Source organism: Lacerta agilis, chromosome 10 (genome assembly GCF_009819535.1).
Source record: "Lacerta agilis isolate rLacAgi1 chromosome 10, rLacAgi1.pri, whole genome shotgun sequence".
Classification (NCBI taxonomy): domain Eukaryota; kingdom Metazoa; phylum Chordata; class Lepidosauria; order Squamata; family Lacertidae; genus Lacerta; species Lacerta agilis.
The window spans coordinates 15776710-15801740 of NC_046321.1; the positions used below are offsets into that span (position 1 = coordinate 15776710).

General features: G+C 40.7%; 1 protein-coding gene across 42 annotated transcripts in view; it reads right to left on the reverse strand.

Annotated features, from left to right (window-relative positions):
- CACNA1C (calcium voltage-gated channel subunit alpha1 C) overlaps positions 1 to 25031 on the reverse strand; it is a 487946-nt gene that overhangs the window by 12226 nt on the left and 450689 nt on the right. For 31 of the 42 annotated variants that reach the window (XM_033162041.1, XM_033162040.1, XM_033162078.1 and 28 more), the window contains 7 exons: positions 21801 to 21833; positions 17821 to 17949; positions 14215 to 14280; positions 6650 to 6741; positions 5869 to 6037; positions 5245 to 5372; positions 2809 to 2905 (listed from right to left, as the gene is read on the reverse strand). In XM_033162041.1, the coding sequence (XP_033017932.1) occupies positions 2809 to 2905; positions 5245 to 5372; positions 5869 to 6037; positions 6650 to 6741; positions 14215 to 14280; positions 17821 to 17949; positions 21801 to 21833 (714 nt within the window). The remainder of the gene's footprint in view (positions 1 to 2808; positions 2906 to 5244; positions 5373 to 5868; positions 6038 to 6649; positions 6742 to 14214; positions 14281 to 17820; positions 17950 to 21800; positions 21834 to 25031) is intronic. The other 11 variants (XM_033162082.1, XM_033162068.1, XM_033162083.1 and 8 more) reach the window with 1 other exon arrangement.

Here is a 25031-nt window from a genome sequence, read left to right on the forward strand (position 1 = left end):
ACGGCATTTGTTTAGCGGAAGCTGCCCCACAAGATGAAAAAGTCAATGGGGCTGCTTCGCAAGACGAAAAATGTTCGTCTTTTTTTGTTTGTTTAGCGGAGCGCGGCTGTCATTGCCGCTTCACTAGACGAAAAAACCGCTAGACGAAAAAATTCGCAGAACGAATTATTTTCGTCTAGCGGGGCACCACTGTAGTGCAGAATTCAGCGGCCAGGTTGCTCACTGAAGCAAGACAGTTTGTTCATATTTCACTGATCCTGGTCCGACTGCGCTGGCTACCAATTAGTTTTTGGGCCCAATTCAAAGTGCTGGTTTTGACCTATAAAGCCTCTTCCTCGAAAGGTCCGGAGGGTGGCTACACGAGAACATGCCTTCTCTGCAGTGGCTCCCTGTCTGTGGAATGCTCTCCCCAGGGAAGTTCGCCTGGCAGCTTCATTATACACCTTTAGGCGTCAGGCAAAAATGTTCCTTTTTAACTAGGCCTTTGGTTGATTTGATTGACATCCTATGCTCTTTTAAAATGTGGTTTCTTTGGGGGGGTGTCATTGGATTTTTATTTTGATTATATATTTATATTTTGATTTTGTTCTGTGAACCGCCCTGAGACTTCTGGGTATAAGGTGGTATATTTTAAAAATAAAATAAAATAAATACCGACATCATTTTCAATGGCTATCTAATCACGCTTTGGAAATTGCTATATTCTTTGCCACGGTGATTTCCTTAAGAACACAAGAAGAGCCCATCTAGTCCAATATTGTATTGGTCACAGTGGCCAATCAGGTTCCTGTAGGAAGCCTGCAGGCAGAATCTGAGCGCAACAGCATTTCCCCCACTTCTAATTCCCAGCATCTGGTATACAGAGATATACAGCTTCTGATTCATCTTCCATGAATCTGTCTAATCTGCTTTTAAAGCCATCCAAATTAGTGGTTGTCGCTATCACTTCCGGGGGTGAACTCCAGAGTTTAACTATGAGCTGCATGTGGAAGTACTTTCTTTAGTTTTTCCTTCTACCATTCAGCTTCATTGGATGGTGTATTATAAGAGAGAATAAAAACTTCTCCTTATCCACTTTCTCAACACCATGCATAATCTTCTACATCTCTATCATGTATCCTTAACATTTTTCTAAATGAAATAGCCCCAAATGTTGTAATCTTTCCTTATATGGGAGTTGCTCTAATCCCTTGATAATTTTAATTTCCATTTTGTGTATCTTTTCCAGCTCTAGTTCATATTTCCTTAAGCTAGATAGAGACGCTGGCTCCGGAGGTCCCCCAAGTTGCAGTCTTATACTCTAGGCCTAACCACTATATGACACTCAGCATGAGTGTGAGAGAGATACATGAAGAGGCAAGAAAGTGTAGCAGCCACACAAGGTGCTTTGTCTTTTTCCTCAATTATTTCATCTGTTGTTTTGCCTCCCTCTTTTCTGTTTTTCTCTTCCTTTGCTTACACTTCACTCTCTCCTCTGTCTGTTGTTAGATTTCTTTCTTTCCTTTCCTCCCTTCCAACCTTACCTGCTGCAGTCACCTCTCTCATCTTTCTCTCTGGCAAATTCTCACACCCACATGGGCCTGTGCAGACACATGCAGGCAGCTGCTGATGCTGACAGTAGTCCAACCAAAAAATCTAGCCAGGAGATGGCTGCAGCACTGAGGCCTACCTAAAATTGGGCTCAGTGTTTGGGATTTATTTGCAATCTGAAAAAACATTTACTACATTTATTTGCAATCTGAAAAACATGATACCAAAGGAAAGGGGTTGGAGGAGGAAAAAGATAAAGGTTGGTGTCCTTTATATTTCTGAAGGAGTGCCTCCTCCCATATCAACCTTTCTGTGTATTACGTTCATCAGAGGAGGCCTTCTCTGTGTACTACCTTTAGGAGAAATACACTGTATATGTTCAAAACAGTGCCTTCTCTGTATTGGAACCCCCATTTTAGAATGCTTCGCCAAGGAAGGCATTTTAAATTGCTGTGGATTTTAATTTTTTATATACACTGCCCTGATACTACACATTTTTGGGCATAGGTGTGATATACCGTAGTGGCCCGAATATAAGCCGCACCCGAATATAAGCAGCACCTGAATATAGGCACACCTTTAAAATTGGAGGGAGACAAAGAAAAAACACCCAAAGCTGCTCTATTCCTCGCTACTCCTGGCTGCATATGGGGGGGGGAGCTGTGCTCTCTCCCTTCCCGGCCTTGGGGGAGAGGATGGCTTTGCGTGCTCCTGGCGCTGTTTGCTTCACGCTCCTAGCTGCATCTGCATACCGTAAGGTTGCGAATATAAGCTGCACTTGTAACTTCTCATGGTTGGAATTTGGGGGAAAAGTGAGGCTTATATTCAGGCATATATATATATATATTATATATAATATATATATATATATATATATATTATATATTGTGTGTGTGTGTGTGTGTGTGGCAAATTGACATCAGTTCACATTCCCTTCCCGTAGTGGGCAGGTCTGATCAGAACACAGCAGCTAAGGGACATGTTGACATTAAATTGGAGAGGCAACATTATCCAAGCTTTGTCATATCCTAAACACCAGTTGCTACGAGAGCCATAGAATGCTTAGTAGGGACTAATGTCTGGATCTAGTGAGAGGTCTCAAACAAATGGCTTTTTTTTTAAATCTGGAACTCAGTTTCAGCACCTCTCAGATGGGTGCCATTATAAGAGAACAAGGGAGGTGAGTTCCGGCACCTCTTTTTCTAGAAAAATAGCACTGCAAACAAAGATTAGATTCTGTTAATGTGATCTACTTGGTAAAAAAAAGAAGTGTTATACCTTGCAAGCTACCCGGTGAGGACAGAGTTTCCCAAAGCCCAGTGGAGGCTGTATCCGACGGAGCAGTGTCACCACATCTAGGTGTTTGATACGTCCCCTATAGGAGAAAGTGTAAAAGGGACTTGTCACATAGTTGCATGCCAGTTCCCTACTACCATACTTGTTTTTTTATTAACCCAGACAATTTTTTTTAAAGTATCTCAAATATGCTGTGCATTCTGCGTTGGGAATAAAATACTAAATCTGAGAATTGTTCATCTTGAGTTTTGAGAAGTTAATATTAAAGAATTGGGATCTCAGGCTCTCTGGCCTATTGCTTTGCCTTCCTGTATCACAGGTGGCGCTGTGGGTTAAACCACAAAGCCTGGGGCTTACTGATTAGAAGGTTGGCGGTTTGAATCCCCGCGACAGGGTGAGCTCCCGTTGCTCGGTCCCTGCTCCTGCCAACCTAGCAGTTTGAAAGCACGAAGTGCAAGTAGATAAACAGGTACCACTCCAATGGGAAGGTAAATGGTGTTTCCGTGTGCTGCTCTGATTCACCAGAAGTGGCTTCGTCATGATGGCCACATGACCCGGAAGCTGTACGCCGGCTCCCTTGGCCAGTAACGCAAGATGAGCGCCGCAACCCCAGAGTCGTCTGCGACTGGACCTAATGGTCAGGGGTCCTTTACCTTTATCGCCTTATATTTTCAGGATATTTTCCAACTGTTTCTGTATGTGTATAGCAAATTCTGTTATTTTCATTCTGGAGCTAGTGCAAGCTGTAACAATTGAATTCTATGCTGTGTCTGTTGCAAAGGAAGCAGATAGAGGCTTTGATTTAGGGCCTACACCTATGAAGTTAGTTTTAAACAAAAACCAGGGCATTGCAACTAACCTCTTGCTTTTAAGTTGCAGTGATGCAAAATACATACAATAATATGGGTTTTTATTGAATTGGTAGTATCTACAAACAAACATACTTAAATCCATTTATCTCTTAATTCAGAAAAAACAATTATTTGTGCATCTGCCTCTCCTAAGACTATAGCAGTGTAGTATACTTCCTCTGACTTTCCAAGGGACTTTATCTATGACACTGAAAATAAACCTGCTTTCCTAGTCTAGTGAAACTAGGACTATAAATATACTCCTGAAAAACTCACTTCAATAAAAAGCCTCTACGGGAGGGTGGGCAATGTTGGCCTTCCAAGTGTTGGTGATTCCAACTCATATCAGCCCAGCCAGCAAGGCCAATGGTCAGAGATGATGGGAGTTGGAGTTCAGCAACATCTGGAAGGCACCACATTGACTACCCCGCTCTACAGAATACCCTTTATAAAGGAATAATGCATTTCAGGTTTCTAAACACGTTTAGTAAGAAAAACAAAGAGAAGTTAACTAACACTAGAATGCAACTGTGCAAATATATGCAATTATGAGTAAAAGACTTCCATCTGCATTCTGTATTCTTAAATAATCTGCTATGTTTGCTTATGCACTGTAAAAGGTAAAGGAAGCCTGGTGGTTAAGTCCAGTCAAAGGCAACTATGGGGTTGTGGCACTCATCTCACTTTCAGGCCAAGGGAGATGGCGTTTGTCCACAGACAGCTTTCCGGGTCATGCGGCCAGCATGACTAAACCGTTATGGTGCTACGGGACACTGTGACAGAAACCAGATTACACAGAAACGCTGTTTACCTTCCGTCGGAGCGGTACCTATTTATCTACCTGCATTGGCATGCTTTTGAACTGCTAGGTTGGCAGGAGCTGGGACAGAGCAATGGGAGCTCACCCCGTCGTGGGGATTCGAACCGCCAACCTTCCAATCAGTAAGCTCAAGAGGCTCAGTGGTTTAGACCATAGTGCCACCCGTGTATGCACTGTAAAAGCAGTTCTGATCAGGTATACCTTCCTTATAACTGCTCTGTGGTGTTGGATATAGAGGTTGACACTTTGGTCCAAATCTTTTTGGTTTTTGAGTCCTCATGGTTTAAATTCAGCTAAAAATAGTGGTCTTTTGTAAAACATTTTTACATTCACAAAACAAAACCTTTTTTATATTCTCAAAACAAAAGGATGTATTCAGCTACAGTTTCTGCTCTCTAGAGCATTCTCCAAAATTACTTATGCTGCATTCTGCTCAACAATTTATTTTAAGTTAACAACTCTGTCTCTCCTACCTGCAATACGCAGGATAATAATACAACTCATTTTACTGAGTTATTATAAGAATGACAATTAGATAATGCATGTGAAGCACTTTCAACACTTGAAAATGCTTTACAAAAGTGTTGTTGTTGTTGTTGTTGTTGTTGTTGTTGTTGTTGTTGTTGTTGTTACTTTTAGCTATGCCACAGCTGTGGTTTTAGAATAATAAATTCAGTGGTGAATAGATAGAATTTAGGGCAACTATTCTCGCTAAAAAATGTATCTGGAACATGGTACTGGGACTACTTGGCTTCAGGATCATATTCAGCCCAGATCCGTTTAAACTCATCCAGATGATGAGGACCAGAATAGACCAATCCCGTGTTAAGTAATCCAAAATTATCCATGATAACAGCTACAAAAAGGTTAATGATCTGCAAGGAAGATCAGAAACAACAGTAACAGTCAGTATTTCATGCTAGAACATCCACAATTGAAGTTCCTTTCCATGCACAATTCAGAATTTGAGTTTTTGAAGAAGAAAACTCTGTAAAACATTTAACTGAAAGGGAACCTAGACTTCATTGCTTTGTTTTGAAAAGGAACAGGTAGAAGGTGATGGAAAGGCACCACTAGCTTGATCGAGTTTAAGGCAGCATCCTATGTATATAATCTATTATACAGTTAAAAACCAGCATACTCTATTTAATACAACAAATACTAGTATGAATAAAATAAAGTAAAATAAAGTGGTAAGTAAGCAAAATTAAAGACCAAGTAATTTAAAAGAGAGATAAATGGTCTATGTAGACCCAGTAGGTAAGAATGACTGACATATTTTGTAGTCTGTCATGCAAAATTTTGCATCCTGTGTTCCAAGTTAAGTGCACATTAATCACCAACACTCATAAGTTGCTGACATATACTTACTAGGAAGGCACACAGCATGTAGAAACTGATGAAATAAAAGATAGCAAAGCTGCTCCCACAGGAATGTTCACCTTCAGTAGAGTTGTTTGATTCCAAGGATTCAGGGTCACACTTCTTATCTGGGAGGCATGCCAGCATGATTTCCTGCCAAGCTTCGCCAGTAGCACATCTATTGAAAAGGGGTTGATGGGAAGAAGGTAATTCATCATTACAACTGAATAATCTAGAGCAGAGCTTTCCAAACTTTTCATGTTGGTCACACACTTTTTAAGACATGCATCATATTGTGACATAATAATTCAGTTTTACTAGCATACTGGAGGTTAACCTAACCCCTTTCCAGCCCTGGGAGGAGCCCAAGGCGTATTCACGCGACACACCTGCACACTGCAGATGACACACTAACGTGTCACAACACACAGTTTGGAAGCTCTGATCTAGAGATTAAAAGCTCAGCTAGTCATGTCATGTCTGCCTCCACACCTAATGGGAACTAACTATCCTGCAGCACAGTGTAACTCATGGTTCAAAAGTAGCCACGATGTTGGCAATATTGGACTGTCAACCTATATTCAGTTAGCTAGTCATGGCAAAGAACTCTGAGCAGGTGCATTTTAGGAGATTTTGGAAGTATCAGATCTTAACAATTATTGGATATTTATTGTTGGGCAGGGTATCAAATTGATTGCATCACAGCCAAGTGTAAGGTGGCTTCCTCTTAGACACAGTGACTAGCTTCTCCATGATATAGTTGAACCAGGGAAAACAGTGTGAGACCCACCTGAAAAGCAGTAGTACTGCCTGGGGGAAGGTCTGAAAGTTGTTGTTCCGGTTTATGTCTGTGGTATCATTCAGGGCAATTTTACCAAACACCTAGTAGAAAAAAGGAGCTTGTAAGATTATACTTCATGCTTGCTATCACATTAATATTCTTATTATTTTAAATAAAAAAATAAAAAATAAAATAAAATATAGCTGCACCCACCACATTTCAGATTTTCAAACTCATTTGTTTCACATCTTTCCCCAGCAGTGTTAGAAACTAAGATATGAAAGTTAGGAGCTAAATGGCACCTTAAACCTAGGTTATGGATGCAACGCCGGAATGTCTAGGCAAGCTTTTTTAATAACAAGAATACAAAGCTGAAAATGAATGAACTGCAGCTTAAATATTAAGTTCATTTTTTCACATGGTCTATTCCTTCCCCTGGCCCCCCCCCATATTCTTAAGAGGGTCTCTTCTGCAGTCTTCAGAGAGTAGCTGGAAGTGGGGAGGCAGAAAAAGTTTCTTCTTTCCTTCCACTCCACAGTTTTAATCTGAAATCTTAGGTGCAGTACTGTGACTGTGGCCAGAGCTCAGAAACTGCTCGCGTTCTAAAATCCCCTGTCACAAAATGCATCTAGAACAATGGGAGTTTCGAACACTGTTCCCCAGTACTTTGACTGATCTCTGTTTTTCATTTTCTGTAACTGAATTAATCTATGAACTTTAAAGCCAACTCTAAAATTATTCAGAATTGTGTTAAATTCTAATCTGTTCTAAAGATTCTGTAACCCTTCAGTTTTTCTTTATCCATATAACTCAATGTGTGTTTACAAATGACATTAATAAAAATGTTTTTTAAAAATAAGTACAGGGGATTACAGCGGTTTAGTTACAAAATTTGAGCACCAGATTACACATTGTGTATGTAAAATTACAAGGTTATTCTGTCGGCTACAACACACACAATCCTTGGAGAACTTAGGCAGGCTAGGAGAGATTTGCCAAGAAATCCTTTCCCTTCGTTTGACAGCTATAGGTATTTTAGCTTCAGTATATCAGTGAAGAAGATGCCATGTAAAGATGAATTATCCGCATTAAAATTTAATTCTTCTGTTATTTAAGAACCAGTACAGAAATAATTAATTCTGTGACATATGCATGAACCCAGCACTTTAGGTGAGTATCATGCTACCATTCATAGTAGGGCTACCATCTTGCAGTTCCCTGTGTCTTGTGAGATATATTTTCCTTGTTGTTTTCATGTGCAAGTGCTGCAGAATTTGGTCAATTTCTGCACATGTGTTGGTTCTAGAAAATCCTGCTGGTAGGCTTAAAGGTAAAGGGACCCCTGACCATTAAGTCCAATTGTGGACGACTCTGGGGTTGTTGCGCTCATCTCACTTTACTGGCCGAGGGAGCCGGCATTTGTCCGCAGACAGCTTCCAGGTCATGTGGCCAGCATGACTAAGCCACTTCTGGCGAACCAGAGCAGCACATGGAAACGCCGTTTACCTTCCTGCCAGAGCAGTACCTATTTATCTACTTGCACTTTGTCGTGCTTTCAAACTGTTAGTTTGGCAGGAGCTGGGACCAAACAAGGGGAGCTCACCCCATCGTGGGGATTTGAACCGCCAACCTTCTGATCAGCAAGCCCAAGGCTCAGTGGTTTAGACCACAGCACCACCCGCATGTGTTGGTTCTAGAAAATCCTGCTGGTAGGCTTAGGTGCTGCCATATTCCTCTGAGCATCATGCTTTTAAAGAGAAAGAAGTACAGGAATGTTCTAAAAAAATTCAGCATGAGAGGAGGAAAATTGCTTTTAAATGAAGTTATTCTAAGTTAGTTGCATTAGGAGTGTTCTGAAATTCTCTAGGCTCAGATTCCCCCAGGCTCAGACTCACTATTTAGTAATGACAGTTGCAGCTGTTCTGAGGGGGTGTTGGGAGTTACTGTTGCAGGAGGACAGATTAATACTCTGAGGCAGGCCATATTTTTCATCTCAGGAAAGAAGAGTATGAGGCAATGTTTCCATGAGAGATTTCATTTGTTCTTTTAAGCTCTTCATATAACAGACTAAATGAGGGGCAATGGTTAGGCTAAAATCAGCATTTCATCTTACTCATTAGCAAAAGTACAGTATGTAGAAGTGATTGCAATGCAGAAGACAACAGAAAAGAAGATTCCTCCTCTAAGCACACTTGTTGAACCTTCAGCTGGGCAGCGTCATCCATCATAATCAATTTGTGTTTTTCCACTTGGTCATATAAGTTGGTGAAGCTTAAGCATTGTGATGCTTAGTATCAGAAGAGACAGCTAAGATAGATTCATTCATTCTTTCTTTCCTTAAATAGGAAAGTCTCATGTCACTGTCAGTTCTGGTGCATCCAAACTGATGACTCAATAGTAATGTCTCAAGGGCATGTTTTTTTAAAAAGGGAAATCTTGCATCAAGTGGATTCAAACAACTCTCACCAGGCTTTTTCACTACAAGTGATTTGGCAAAACCCTTCATGCCCATCAAGAGTTGAAAAGCTGAGGAAATGGGACTTTGCAGAGTTGAGGAGGATATAATTATTGTCTTCCAAAGCAACTACTCTATTGCCAACTCAAAATGGAAAGCAAAATACTGTACCGGTGGACAACAAAAGAGGTTTAAAGACACCCTCAAGGCAAATCTAAACAAATGTAGTATAAGCACTGATCACTGGGAAACACTGGCCTGCGAGCGCTCCAACTGGAGAACAGCTTTTACCAAAGGTGTCATGGGCTTTGAAGAAGCACGAACTCAGGGCGAAAAGGAGAAAGGAGCTAAAAGGAAGGCACATTCAACAAACCTTCACCGTGATCAACTCCCATCCAGAAACCTATGTCCCCACTGTGGAAGGATGTGTGGATCCAGAATTGGCCTCCACAGTCACATACAGACTCACTGTTAAGACCATGTTCGTGGAAGACAATCTTACTTGGCTACGAGTGATCACCAAAGAGAAGAGACATAATTAAAAATAGGTAACTGACCATTAGGTCCAGTCGTGTCCGACTTTGGGGTTGCGGCACTCATCTCGCGTTACTGGCCGAGGGAGCTGGCGTACAGCTTCCGGGTCATGTGGCCAGCATGACAAAGCCACTTCTGGCGAACCAGAGCAGCGCACGGAAACACCATTTACCTTCCCGCCGGAGCGGTCCCTATTTATCTACTTGCACTTTGACGTGCTTTCGAACTGCTAGATGGGTAGGAGCTGGGACCGAGGAACGGGAGCTCACCCCGTCGCAGGGATTCAAACTGCCGACCTTCTGATCAGCAAGTCCTAGGCACAGTGGTTTAAGCCACAGCGCCACCTGGGTCCCCTATAATTAAAAATACTTAGCAGCCGTAAGGTTCTCAGTTAGTTGCTCATGAGTAAGCAGCCAGGACTCTGCTGTTTCCTTTAAAGATTTTATTGTGCAAACTATGTACAGTGCAGAGCTAAAAAGTTCATGTCTGTATCAAGCGGTGTCAGAATCCGGGAATGGCCCCTTCCGGATCTGACCCCAACAAAAGAGTTTCGGTATACAAAAACCCCGCCTTCCATCCTTTCTTTTCACCCCATGACGTATTTGGGGTGACAGAAATTGCGTTCCCCCGTATCGCCCTCGGGACTGTGGGAGTGCTGTGTCTCTCTTGCATCCCCAGAGCCTCTACTCCCTTTCCCCTGTGAACACTCCCCCTCCTCGCTGGATGGCTCTCCGCTCCTTTCGCTACCAGAGGAGGAGCTGCTGGCAAGGTGGGACTGGGGCTCTCTGTAGCATCCGGAGAGCCCTTCCACCACCTTGCACTGCATCAGGGACAATTCCCTGACAGTACCTAATATTTATTAATTCTTTATTAAAATATGAATGTGAGTTAAAATTGCCTGAACCTTTTCTAATTATTTCTTCATTATGGGAAATACAAAATATAGATTAATGCAAGAACTTTGTTTGTGATGAAGATACACATTTTAATACAGATATTTCTCCTTTTGCAGAAATATTGGTTTTGCAATACAGTGGTACCTTGGGTTACATATGCTTCAGGTTACATACGCTTCAGGTTACAAACTCTGCTAACCCAGAAATAACGCTTCAGGTTAAGAACTTTGCTTCAGGATAAGAACAGAAATTGTGCTCTGGTGGCGCAGTGGCAGCGGGAGGTCCCATTAGCTAAAGTGGTGCTTCAGGTTAAGAACAGTTTCAGATTAAGCACGGACCTCCAGAAAGAATTAAGTACTTAACCCGAGTTATCACTGTATAATAAGATCAATTAGATTGTTAAAATCTTGAATGAGGCAAAGTGTCTAACATTCATCTGGGATAATTAAATATTGTGTACAAATTAGGTGCATTTCTGTCTTGTCATAGATTAAAAGGAAGCTCTGTGGGTTCTGTCTCTTATTACATTAGCAACTATGACCAAGACAGGAGCAGGTTTAATCTGCATGGAGGAAGATGGGTTGCGATAAGCAATGCTGTTGGGAGAGTTGCAAACCCAGGGGTAGTTTAGCCCCCACCTCAGTTCTGCCCCTGAATACACACTTTTTATTCCCTCCTCCCCATGTAAGTGAATGGCTGCTATCCATGCATATGGGGGGAAATAAGACATTGTGTTTGACTGACAATGGTGTGGTGTAGACAAAATCCATCCACCACCACTGACACTGGACAGATAAACACTGCCAGGTACATCACATTGTAGCAGAAGGAAAAAGTGTGTTTCTAAAGCTTCACTTCTTCTCTGCAACATACACGCATACCAAGAACTTGATTGCATGTTACTACCTCTTCTCCATATTGAACCAGGGATTCCAACATTTCCTGGTCCAGTACACTTTGTGGATTGGGCTCTCCACCCCCACTGGAAAAGAAGGCACACATATGTATAAAATTTGCTTTGTGTGTATGTTTGTTTCATACACAATTTTGTGCCCTCTTTTGTGGGTGGGGTGGAAGGCCCAATAATAAATCAGGAGCTACCCACAAGTTGTAGGGTGTCTGACTGACAGAATGCTGTCAGGCGAAGCTTTTCCTATAATTGTAACCTATTGAATTCTTTTATGCAAAAGGTAGTCAGTTGGTCCCGCCAATTAGAAAGGCTTACATTAGCACAGTACTTCCGATTTTACTATATGGGGTCGAAATTTGGGGATGGAATCTAAAAATCCTTCAACGATTAGAAACCCTGCAAAATTCCTTTGTAAGCAAGATCCTCGGTCTTTCCAAGGGGTCTGTAGCCGCCCAGTTAAGAATGGAACTGGGCCTTCCCTCCATTGTAGCGAGAGCTCATATTAGGATCATCAGTTTCTATAAAAAATTAGCAGATGCTCCAAATTCCTTACTAGCCCAGCAGGCCTTTTTAACTTTCTCCTGTAGTTACACATGGACCAAGGGCATGGAGGCCATCCTTATTCATTATTACCTTCCAGAATTTCCTAAGCTGTCATCTTGGGATCAAGATAAAATTCACCACTGGATTCTAGCTAACGACAAAGCTATGGACTTGGCACAGTCCAAGTCAGCCCGCCTCTCAATGTGGTTCCCTAGAGTGAAGGCCGTAAGATCATCCACCTTGAGTGACCTGACGGAGCCTGCATTAAGAAGAGCTTTCTCTATGGCCTGCTTCCATACCCTACCCACGGCCTTCCTCCAGGGTATATACCTTAAGATCCCTATCGATCAGCGCCTTTGCTACTGCAACATGAAAGAGATAGAGGACCTTTTACATTTCTTTTTTCAGTGTTCCCTATACGATTCAATAAGACCCAAACTTCTTTTCCTGATCCCGTCCTCCATTATATCTAGGGATGACTGCCTGAAATTCCTATTAGTAGATGCAAACCCCCCAAGTCTCATGTGGAGTGGCCGTTTTTATTCTGCAGGCACTGAAACTTAGGGTTCCGTTGACAGGGTGTGTGACCTAGCTCAGGACTATTATCACTGTCTTCATTTTGTTTTAGTTCAACCTTTAGAGCCTACTCCAGGTTTCTATTTGCTTGATATCTATTAGAAATTTTAGACAATCAGCCTCAGGTGTTTTAGATATCAGTTCTATTTGTTTTATTGTAATTTAAGTTTTATTATGCCATGCTATATCTGCAGTTCAGTGCGACTTATGTACTCTGTTGTTTGTATTCGGCATTGTTTGTTTTTGTTTGTTGGGTTTCTGCTATGGCTAAATGCTAATGCAATAAAGAATTTGACTTTGACTTTGACTTTCTACCTGCTACACCGCTGTTGAAGTCATGGGTGGCATGCTCTTCCCCAATGCCAGCCCCAAATTATGACAAAAACTGAAGTTCCACGAGTTGTAAACCAATTGTGTCAATGTAGCTCTTTCATCAATTGATTTTAGACTGGCAGTGCAGTGAAGGGTGATAGCTAAATGGTACAGCATCTGCCCTTACATGCAGAAGCAGAGGCATACCTAGGGGTTGGCAAAAGCAGCCTCTCCTGGGGGTGCAAAAATCACCTATCAGGTGTTGGATTCTTCCTGTGACACCTGGAGCGCCCCCTTCCAACACCTGTTTCACCCGCAGAAGGAATCCTCTGAGATCTCCAGAAGGAAAAGCTGCAGCTGCTGTTGCAGGAGGGAGCAGAAAAGGATCCTTGGAACGGCTTCCAGTCAGAGAGCAATATCCAGCCACAAGGAGGCATGTTCCTCCTGTCCAAGCAATCTCACCTGCTTCTCAGATTCTTTTCTGGGTGGGTCATCAATACAGCTCCTGGCCAAGGGCACAAGGGACCTAGGTATGCCTATGTTCAGACGGTCCCAGGTTCACTCCACAGCATCTCCAGGTAGGGCTGAGAAGGTCTCCTTCCTGAAACCTTACATAGCAGCTGCCAGTGAATGTAGGCAATACTGAGCTATGTGGCCCAATAGTCTGACTTGGTGTAAGGCAGACTCCTATGTTCTTATGACATTTCAGATAAGGATGGTGGTCAAAAGTGATGTAAGATTTACTGCAACTAAGATTAATATGACAATGTTTAGATAAATTCTAGATTAAACTGCTAAAAAGCAGGCACTATATTCTAAGAGCATTTGGTGTGGTTTTTCACCTGTACTTCAAAGCAACTGTAGCAATCTTCTCAACACAGGTCAAAATCATCCTTTTACAGGGGTTTTGAGCAAAAAGCAGTTGATCCTTTGACATGAATATATCCATTTAAGCATTTATACTAGCTGGGAAAGCAATAAATCTTCTCTAATGTTGCCCCACCCATGGTGAACAACCTCTGTAAAAAATTAATAAATAAAATGAAGAAAGCAGCAGGGGCTTAGTCCTCACTCCTTGACCATACATTTCCAGACCCCAAAACAGCTTTAAAATGAACCAGGAAGCCCCTTCTCCATTGTCTCCACCAAATTGTTTAAACTGACATAACAAATATGAACATTAAAGTCCTATTAGCACATTTATTTCAAGATACAGTTTTTGATGCTACTCTATTTTTGTGAACCTTGTCAAAATCTTCGGGTTAATCAAATCATTTCCCTACAAGTGTTTGTTGACTTCCATATATACTTTTGTATGTGAAAACATTAATTTTAGGAAATCACGTACCTGCATCCCGATCACAGCATAGATAAAAAACAGCATCACTATTAAAAGAGCCACATAGGGAAGAGCCTGGAGAAAAAAAACCCAAAACAGATCACGGTGGGCCACTTAATAAGACAGTTTGACTTGTTGAAGAAAGTGGTATTTCAGCAAGCCCCTATATGTTATTACAACAGCCTGAAGGGATGATACAGAAGGCAAAAGTGGCTTTACCTACTCAGTGCTCAGCAAAGCACATGAAAATGCATTTATACTTGTGGTTTCCCCTCACATGTGGTCACATTCAAAATGGAAATTCATACATCCCTTGGAGACCCACCATGTTGAAATGGTTAGAATACAGAAGGCAAAAGTGGCTTTGCCTATTCAGTGCGCAGCAAAGCACATGAAAATGCATTTATACTTGCGGTTTCCCTCACATGTTGTCACATTCAAAATGGAAATTCATACATCCCTTGGAGACTCACCATGTTGAAATATTAGAATATTGGACTAGGATTGGGGAAACAGGTTCAAATTGCTGCCCAGCCATGAAGTTCACTGGATAACCTTGGATCTCATATCTCTCCTACTAGCTTACCTCACAAGATTGTTGTTAGTACAGACTTTCACCACTGAATAAGTCTCTGCCTTAGGTGTGCCTAGTTGGTTACTGTTTTTAAATTTATCTGAGGTTATTTTCCATGTTGTTTTGAACAATTTTTATTTGTTTGAATGGAATTTTGTATATCACCTTGAGATATGTGTGTGGAAGACAAATAATAATAACAATAAATGTGCATGTTGAGGGGAAGTGACCATGTACAGTACCTTAAAATCTTTGGAGGAATGGCAGGCTATAAATGTAAGCAGCAGCAGCAGCAGCAGCAGCAGCAGTCACCCACCCCATCCCTGAAGCTGTACAAGTGGCAAGTCGTATATGGCAGAAAGTGGAAACATGGATGCACTTGTGCATCTTTTTTTAAAAAATGCATGTACAGTATTATGTAAAGTCATTCCAAGAACAATGAATTGTTGTAATGTGTCGGTTTTTCCACTAGGTGTCTCTACTGATCCATCTTTGACTTTGCCTGATCTTTGACCAAACTTGCTATCAACATACAGAACCATAATTATATTGTCAATAAGTCTTGCACTGCACATTCATTTTTCTGAAATTATTATTAATGTTTGTGTCAGAAAAAAATGTGTGAAGTGGGTGTTGCTTTCAGTAGACAATATCTGTGGAACTACTGCAGTTGAACATAAGCAAACATTGGCTAATGCCCAGTATTTGCTTTTATCTCAGGTATAGTAAATACGTTACCATCATCTCAATGCAGGCAGGTGTATATCTTGTGGATATTTTTTTCTGGAAAAGTTACATTTTTCTGTGTAATAACCAATTTACTACAACATCTATCAGCATAAACTACTCTTCCCTACTTTAAAATTAAGTATTTCTGCCACTGCTTTTATAAGCTTCATAAGTAATTTAATTCCAAGTATTGTTTCCTGTTTGTTAGTGGAAGTTGGGGTGAAATGTTTTTAAATTATTCTATGGAGAAATATGGTGATAAAGCATTTTTGAAACAAGGCCATTCATTACTTTTTATGTAACTATGAGGAAAAATAGGGTGTCTTAATTCATCTAATAAGTAATGACTTTGGGTTTCAATGAATATTGTTGTTCTTATATTTAGTAACTATTTAGCACTGTCAACATGTATGTTCCTGTGCAGAGTGGAATTTTGTTAGACTTTGTGGACATCTTTTGGAAACATTGGAAAATATTGCTGAAATCACAATGACAATGGACTTCATTCCTTTGTGGGATCAATTTGCAATGTACATGTTTTGTAAATTTCCATTTTCTGTCATTTATTGACTTCAAAAAATTAACATTCTTGTTATGTTTGTCTGAATAACCTCTAAGCATGCAATTCTTGCTCTTGTTGACAAATGACTTTCTACTTGTTTATGATACCGTTCATACTGTTTATGATACTGTCCATATGTGTAAATTATAAAGGATCATGGAAGACAGAACTAAGAACCAAACAGTGATTCAGTGAGAGGCACAGCGTTAATGAAGATGTGAAGGGAATGAGAGATAGAGCAATTTGTTGTGCTGAGAAATCGGACTGATATTGACAGACTACAGAAGGACAGAACTATGTCCTTTGTTTGGGACCTGTTTTTAAAGTTCTGTCAGGAAACTCCTTGGCTGTAAATTTGCTGATAATAATTTTTAAAAATGCATTTTTAAAAAATGGTGCTTGTTGACACCCATGGGTTATTTCTGCTTAGCTCATGGGGCTCGTCAGTCCAAAAGGTAGCCCATCTAAGATAAGGAAAACTGATCCTAAACCTCCACTGCCTTGAGGCTATATTCATTTGTGAGAAAGGCTTCGGGAGTAAACCCTGATGAAAAATCCATTCCTGAGCCTTGAGGGATATCTTTGGGGGAAGAAAAGGCTAAGGAGTAAACCCTACAGACAAATCCGGAGTGGAGCCACTAAGATGGTTGGATGGAGTCTTGTACACTTCTAGCAGCTCCTGCAGCCAAGCTGATGCCAAATCTACTGCTCTGCTTTCCTTTAGATCACATCAGCAAGGCCGAGTGGGGGGTCTTATAATCTGGGCAGCCCAGGACCTCTATATACACTGCACAGGCCTGTGCCCTGGGGAGGTCATTTTGGTGCTGCTAACACAGCAAAAACAATGCAGGAGGCAGCAGTTACAAGTTGCTGGTCTCTGCAACCACAGCATGCACTGTGATTCTCCAATGGTTTGACTTCACCCTCAGAGGCACATTCCATTGTCTCTCGAGACAGACAGATGCCAACAACAAATTTTGTGTGCTCACATTGTCTTGTGACCATTGCCATGGATTTAGTACTGGTGTCTGTTATTAAGATACATCAGCTTATGCCCAAAGCATGCATAGGGGTTGGAGCTGTTGCAATTACTGGACAAAGCCAAATTTCTGGTTGTGACCATAGATGCATAAATCATCAGTGCAAAAAGATAGTGTTTGTTCGCAGGCTGACCTGATGGGACAAAGTATAACACTGTACTTTTAATATAAAATAAAAAAATACAAACTAGGGCTGTGGACTACCTTGGGAAAAGATGACTATATCACTCATTTTGCCTTAGCATGTTTATCAGAGGAGGATCCAACAATCCCAGTTCAATGTCCAGTATTAACTTAAAACTCAGCATTGAGGGGAGAAGCACACAAAGGTCTTGTGGCACCTTAGCTGCTAATAAATATATTATGCCATAATAAATGTGTTAACTTTAAAGATGTGACAAGACTTGGGTGTTTTTCTTGCAACACACTAACATGGTTACCCCTTTGGAAACTGCACTAAGGGGAGTTTATGAAACATAAAAATCAGCTAGCTTACTAAACAATTCCACACCTCCACATGGTTTACAGATCTGGGTTTAGATTTTGAAATCCTTTACCTCATCCTGCCTCATCACATCCACCCTAATGACTGGAAAAAACTATCCATTCAGGGATCATTGCTGAGCTATATAAAAATGTGCAATGTAGAGGTGGCAAACACATCAGTATTGTCCCAAGGCAAAGCCACAGAAGAAGAAATAAAGAATTACCTGGAAGGACTTGATGAAGGTCCATAGCAGTGTGCGGATGCCCTCGCCTCGGCTCAAGAGCTTCACCAGACGCATCACGCGGAAGAGTCGGAAAAAGGTGATTGAGATGCGAGAGTTTTCCTCTGCGTTCTGGAACCCATTGGCACAGAGGGCAGTAGTTACAACAGAAGATGAGGAACACAGACCCTGGGCCACAGAAAATGCTACTTCACAGGAAGAGCTCACTGCACTGTTCCCATGCCTTATAGACCTCTAATCTTTCACTAGTCCCAGAAGCTCAGACAGATGAATACAGATATATAAATTGTCCTCTAGGACCAAATTGTTAGCCTATTTTTTTTCTTCCTCATTCCTCAACAGTTCCCCATGGTTCTTCAGTGGCATTATCCGAAATCTCTCTCACACACCCCAATTTTAACAATAAATATTTTTCAAGGGCCTTGCTGGTAGTGTAAGGCACAGTTTCTGCTATTCCTTTGGTTGAGAAATCATAACCTGTGAGACAAGAAAGCTATTTTGTTTTGGATTTGTATGGACTGAGAAACTGCCCCATATGTAATTTGGTCAACAGGTGTAACTGCCAAGACCTTCTTTTTGCTCACAACTTCCTGCTGCTTGGTCATGGTGACAAGCAGGAGGAGTTGGAAACAAAGTACTTCATGCCTCAGGCAATAAGTATTACTCAGCACAGGAGGACACTACAGAAACTGTCTCCTAATGCCCTGCTTGCTGTTCAGACTGCTCCAGTCTGCTACTTTGATGATCTAGCTTGAATATATAACCAACCCGCCTTGTGGTGCATGCCCTGTGGGTCCGCTGAGCACTGATGTTCAACCTATGTTCAATTTTCTCACTGATTTAAATGGGTGCATACACAGCCATGGCCTTTGCTCCTCATAAGTGTTCTGTTCCACTTGGCCAGAAGAAAGAAAAATGGCTATCTGAAGACTACCTGGTCTTCTGGGAACATTCTTTGGCCAGCATACAGAGATGCCAATTCAGGTTTCTGCAAGGACTTTTTCATGCTTACTGAAGGATATTTATGAAGCTTGGAGCTGAGCATGCAGTTAATGGAAACCTACGGTAATTGCTACGGCCCAGCCGGCACAACATCTGCAAAACAATGTGCTTTACTTTGCTTCACTTGTGACAGACCCCATAGAAGAAGTAGTAGGAGAAAGCAGCCCACCTAAAAAGGAGGTAGCTGATCAGTCTTCAGTTGTAAGCAACAGCAAAATAGCAAGATGCAGACAGTGCTAAACTGAGATGAGGGGCTTAATGGTCAATTCCGATGAAATATATATTCCCTGAAGAAATACTCATGAGAGCAGATGCACAAATTATACTGGAAAGCAATATAATATCCACATGTGTTTTCCCATGAATTTTCTCCTCTGCAGGAAAAATGTTAACCTTAAAGATGCCAAGGTTTACTGAAACTTTATCCAATATATACTTAATTCATGTTATTTGAGGAACAACAGCAATTCCAAAGTTTCCTTCTGAATGGGGAATCCCTTTCAAAGAGGCCTGCACTGCATAAACCAAGCTAAGCTAGAATGATTTCTTCAGGATCCAACAATCTTTCCACTTCTTGATTTTTAAAAAAATAGCTTTGTACTACATTCTCACTTGTTCTCACTGTTCTCGGTTATATTTCTCATGACCCCTAGGTATTTCCCATAGCCTGTGCCTTGCTCTGATAAAGCAGTTATTTGGCCTGACTGCTACTGTTTAACAGTCCCTAGAGTTTAAATTAGATTTTTTCCCCTAACTGCCCTTTTCTGTTCTCACAGCTCCTGCCTTGTCCCTCAGTATTCACCTCCCCCATCCAATTCCCCAAGGGGAATGTGACTAGCTTGAACATTCCTTGTTCTGCACTTACGTTATGCCAAGGCAAGAGTTTCCTGAACAAGTGGGATCAACTAGTTAGCCTTGGCTTTTGTGAGAAGACTCCCTGCCAGGCAGACTGCTGGTGGGTGTGGGAAATGAAGCTCCCAAACCATGCTAAGTAGGTTGTTTCCTCTAGTGCCCTAAGAAACTCTTCTGCTCTTCTACTAGATGTGCTGTGGAAGCACTGCCTGATGTTGTGGGAGGAAATAACATTTCCCCTTCTGAGTACATATTGTGTCCCCTTTCTCTTCCATTGCTGCAGGGCGAAGAATTTGATGCCAAATAATGAAGAAGTACATAACCAGGAAACAGTGCAGATCACCCCCCAAAAACACAAACACCCCAATCTGATCTTATCACTGTGTATACCAGGAGAGAACAGATCCCTTTGATTTCCTGTTAAGAGCTCAAAATTACACCCACACCCAAGACATAGAACAAAGTTCTCTCCTTGAATAATTTAGTTTACATAAAATACATGCAACCTTTTCTATTAAAATAAGGTATTGTTAAGATGCTATAACCATAATCCATGTTTTACTGTCAAGTCCATTTGGCCTTTATTTTTTTCTAAAGTACATTGTTTTCAGTAGGCTTGTGGCCTGCATAACAGTAGTTAGTTTTGACTTTTTCTAGAGTTGATTCTGCATGAAAACACTTCTGTTACAACCAGTGGGAGAGGGGACTATTTGTTGTTCAAGGGCAGAAAATTCAGCTGAGATTCCAAGGGGGTGCCCTAAACAACACCGTTGGCTTGTTTTGCTCAGCATATCCTGCTTGCAGAATTAAGAAAATAGAGGCTAAGGGAAAAGACTCTGTATTTGTGGAGTAAACCCAATGAGCATTATGAAATTTGGACTGAGAGAAGGAATGAATCCCATTATTTCTTAAGAGTTACTAATCCCTTCCCCAAAGTCCCATTATTCCCAACTTCACCAAGAAGTGAGGAAATTTATGCCAATGTAAGGTTACTGAACTCATTGAAATTGTGATGCATAGCTACAATTTTAAGATTGGAACAATGGTGTATTACATTGTATGGAATACAATAGAGCTCTTGTTTTGTTGTATTTACATAATTGCAACCACTGACAGACATGCAGGAGTCACATTATTTTATCTTATCTCTTCTCACTGTAGCAGCCTCCAGTTAACACTCATCTCAGTCCATCAATAAGGAAACCTCAGCGTTATTATGCACTAAAGTGTAATGTGTGATTAATATTTCTGCCTGCAATCAAACAAAATACACATATTTCTTGGTAGGCATGCTGGGATGTTGCAAGTGTGGCTGCCGCAATGACAGTATGAATAAAGGTGAGGAGCAGCCAGCAGCCCCAGCTCAGAATGGGGTTACTGTGCTAGTCCTGGCCCAAGCCAGGGTGAATTTCGATCTCTCCCCACCCCTTGCAACAGTTCCAGAAGGGTGCACCAAGCAGGGTGCATAGCAAGTGAATATCATAATTGGTGCTGACATGATGCTTTAGGAGTGGATAGCAGGAACAGGGCCACATGACAGGAACTAGAGGGTTGCTGCTAAATGACTTCAAGCCTGAATAGGTTAGGTGCTTGAAGAGTGTTGTCAGGCACTCAGGACTGGACTCTGGAGCAAATGCACAGTGACTTTCTCTTTGCCACACCTTATTCTATTTGTGCTATTTGTCCATTGTATGGGTAATTTTCACACACAAAAATAATGTGGACCTTGTTCATAGTTTCAATTCATTTTGCAAGTCAATCCCATTGCATCAAAGAGCTCATGACTTAACAAACAGAAAATCTGAAAAGGATTCTAATTCTCTCTTGGTAATTATTTATTAGAACGTAGACAACAGTTAACTTGACTGAAGGAAAGCTCAAGGATGCCCAATAAATACACATCATGTGCAGCATAATCAACAGCTCATGTGAACACCAGACTCAACAAACAGAAACACAACATGGTGGCTTCATGCAGAGATAACTAGGCTAAGCTTTGAGACAGAAACCTAGATGGTCAGGGTAGAGAGAATAGGGAGTGTATTAGGAGATTAAGAAGTGTGTCACAGAAGCAGCTGGGGGGGGGGCAGGGTTCTGTTAGATCTTACCATAGAGGAAGAGCATTGGGTATGTTCAGCTGGCTTTAAAGAAAGGCAGACAGAGATAAACTGTAATAAGTCTCCAGCGAAGAGGCCCAATAGGCTATGTCTTGGATAACACAGGAATAACAGAACACCACAGCAATGGAGGAAAGTAATGGGGGGGGATAGGACGGCACAATAGAGAGACTATGCTGATTTTCAAGAATGTAATGGATCAAATTCAACCTGGGTCAAGGAAATTATGCTCCCCCCACCGCCAAGGCAACAAAATGCACATTCAAACCAAACGTATGGAGGGTATGAATCTGCATCAGTTGGCTTATAGACCAATAGAAAAAAAAGTTGTGATCTACTGAGAAGAGTAGCTTCTGGAACTACCGGTACTTAATTGGAATAGTTCAGTAATATAAATAATACTACTCTAGAGTAAGTGGCACCATTTTTCTCCTCAGTATCCCACAGCTAGGATTGCAACTTTTTAAATTATTCTTTACTACTGAGTACTGGTACTGGTATTTCCAGTACTAAAAAGAGTTGGTTAACATCTTAACCCATGCTGCAACCAGAAAGTATACATTTAAACAGACTTTTAGGGAAATAGTTATATAACGATTTAAGGAACAATGGAAATGTCTTAAACAGGCCAATGACCAGCCCAAAAGTAGAGTTGCTTTCTGCTCTGTCTTTTAGGCACCCTCCATGGCCTCAGCCAGTTCTTTTCCAGACTAGTGCTTATTAAACATTTGAGATGCTTGGAATGGAACCTGAAGTTCTATACATGCTGTTGAGTCTGGTTCTGCTTCAGAAACACAGAGACAGAAATTTAATCAGATGCTTTTATAAGTCTGGCTGTACCGCGAGTCAATCCTTTGCATGCTTTACCAAATGCTAAAACTGAAAGTAGACATTTATATATAGCAGCTGTTTTCTGCTGATGGATTGCTAATCCAATGCAGATACAGGGTAGTAAAAAAACAAATGAATTTTATCATTCTACTTCCTGACCAGATCTCCATCAGCTCAATACTGGCTATTGACATTAACCAAGTAGTGAATTGCAGGGAAGCCACAAATGACATTTATGGCATCTGGTTTGGGGCTGATATGATCCATGTTTCAGCCACACTTGCAAAAGCACTATTCTGAATTCATTTTCCCTCAATTGCCATGCACTGGCTCTTGTGTTACTGCCGACTACATTCTGGAACTCTTATAGGCTGTTCATGCTATAAGGAAAACTCAGAAACTATTTCACATATTTGCATTGTGTACTATTTTAAACAGACATTGCACTTATGCTTAAAGCATACACCATACAAGTAAATTATTTGTACATTTTTGAAAAGGGGAACGGATGTGCTGAACCTTGAAAAAATTACCTCAATTAGTGATAGGTATCTGTTTCTTGGATTCTGCTTCTAGCAGCAAAGGTTTAAGATTATTAAAATATTGTTATAACACACTTTTTCATATCTTTTTCTCTTTTTGATATGTATGTCCTTTGACCAATATTGCTAATATTTAACTTTATTTTTCAGAACTTCATAGCATTTTTTGTATGTGTGTGTGTATTCTGAATTTCAGTATTTTCTTCTAGTTTCTAAAATTAAACAAGATAATGTAATACACTTTAGCAATACCATGCATAACTAGAAAAATACTGAAATTCTGAATATACAATATATATGCCAGTCAAAAGTCTCTGGGAAATTCACAAGCAAGGCATGGTGGTTGTAGCCATTCCTGCCGTTTGCCTCTAGCATCTGGTAGTAAAAAGTATATTGCCTCTGAAATTATCATTGCTAATTGCCATTGTTAAATTTATCCTCCATTAATTTGTCTGATCCTTTAAAAAACAAAACATTCATACCATTACCACCTCTTCAAGTCCTTTTGTGCATCTTCCATTTCTTCACATCTTTTTTGAGATGAGACAACAGTTGCAAATGGTATACAGTATCCTAAATGGGGATGCACCTCAGATCTCTATAAAGGCATTGTGATATTTGCTATTTTATTTGTAATTTTAAGTTCATTACATTCATGTCAAGAAAGGGAGAACAAACCTTTCCATCTATCATATATTCATAATGCCTGAAGAATCAATCACACATGGGTTCTTCTGTGTATGGTCTGCAAAATGCACATCTCAGAGTTTTTCTGTATTATACAAGGAGTACAAAATTGTGTCCTCCCCCCAATGAGGCATGAATAGATAAAAGTAATATCTCAAAACTGTATCAGCCATCTTTTATAGTGAACAAAATGAATTTGTAAAAATTGTTAAGGATTTCTTAGCACTAATAAATACAGTAATATAAAAATTGAAAGGCTGCACATTGTGCATCTGCTGATGAGAGTGTTGAAGTTGGACTTCTAAGTGAAAATACCTTCATTTGAGGTTCATGCTGACCAATATCCTTGTCTCTGACAGAACACAATATGACACACATAAGTTCAAGTGCACAGGAGAAAAGTCAATGAGAAGGCCATTTCCTGAAATGTTTGCAAACACAAAAATATCTGATATTGTCAAGGCTGGAATTCAAGCACTGACCTCAGGATACCCATTTGTCAAGCATAGTAATCTCCACCAATTAATTTGTAGGTTATTGTATTTTCTCCTGGTTGGAGATAAACACCATGGTCACCTAACCTTCAGCACTTACCACTGCTGCTGCAAATACATAATTTCAGTTCTCTAGTTAGAATCTCAGTGTGGATCACATCCACACCATACATTTAAATTACATGACTCTCCCTCCCAAATCCTGGGAACTGTAGTTTATTAGGGTGCAAGGAATTGTAACTCTGTAGGGTGCAAACTATAACTCCTAGGTTTTTTTTGGGGGGGAAGCATGTGCTTTTAATGTACGGTGTGGATGTGACAAGCTTCAATCCAGAATAAAAACAAATGGAAACCCACCATCCCATTCTAGGTCCCAGCCTGATCCAGGACTTGCTTTTTGTGGAAGTCAGTTATTGGAAAGTGCTATATACTTTTGTACCTTATTTTATTGATTACCCCAGGACATAAGGTTTGATGGGAGGGTAGTTTCTCATCAGGCATACATATATCCAACAGGGTTTTAGGCTAAAAGGTATCTTGTTCCCTGTTTCAGTTCTGCTTCCTCTTGTTGCTTTCAGACTTTTTTCTATAGCCTATGTAACTATTGTGAATTTTGATTCTTAAACTCTAGATGCTGTAAGTCCAGAAACACTGAGTCTTCCTGGAGC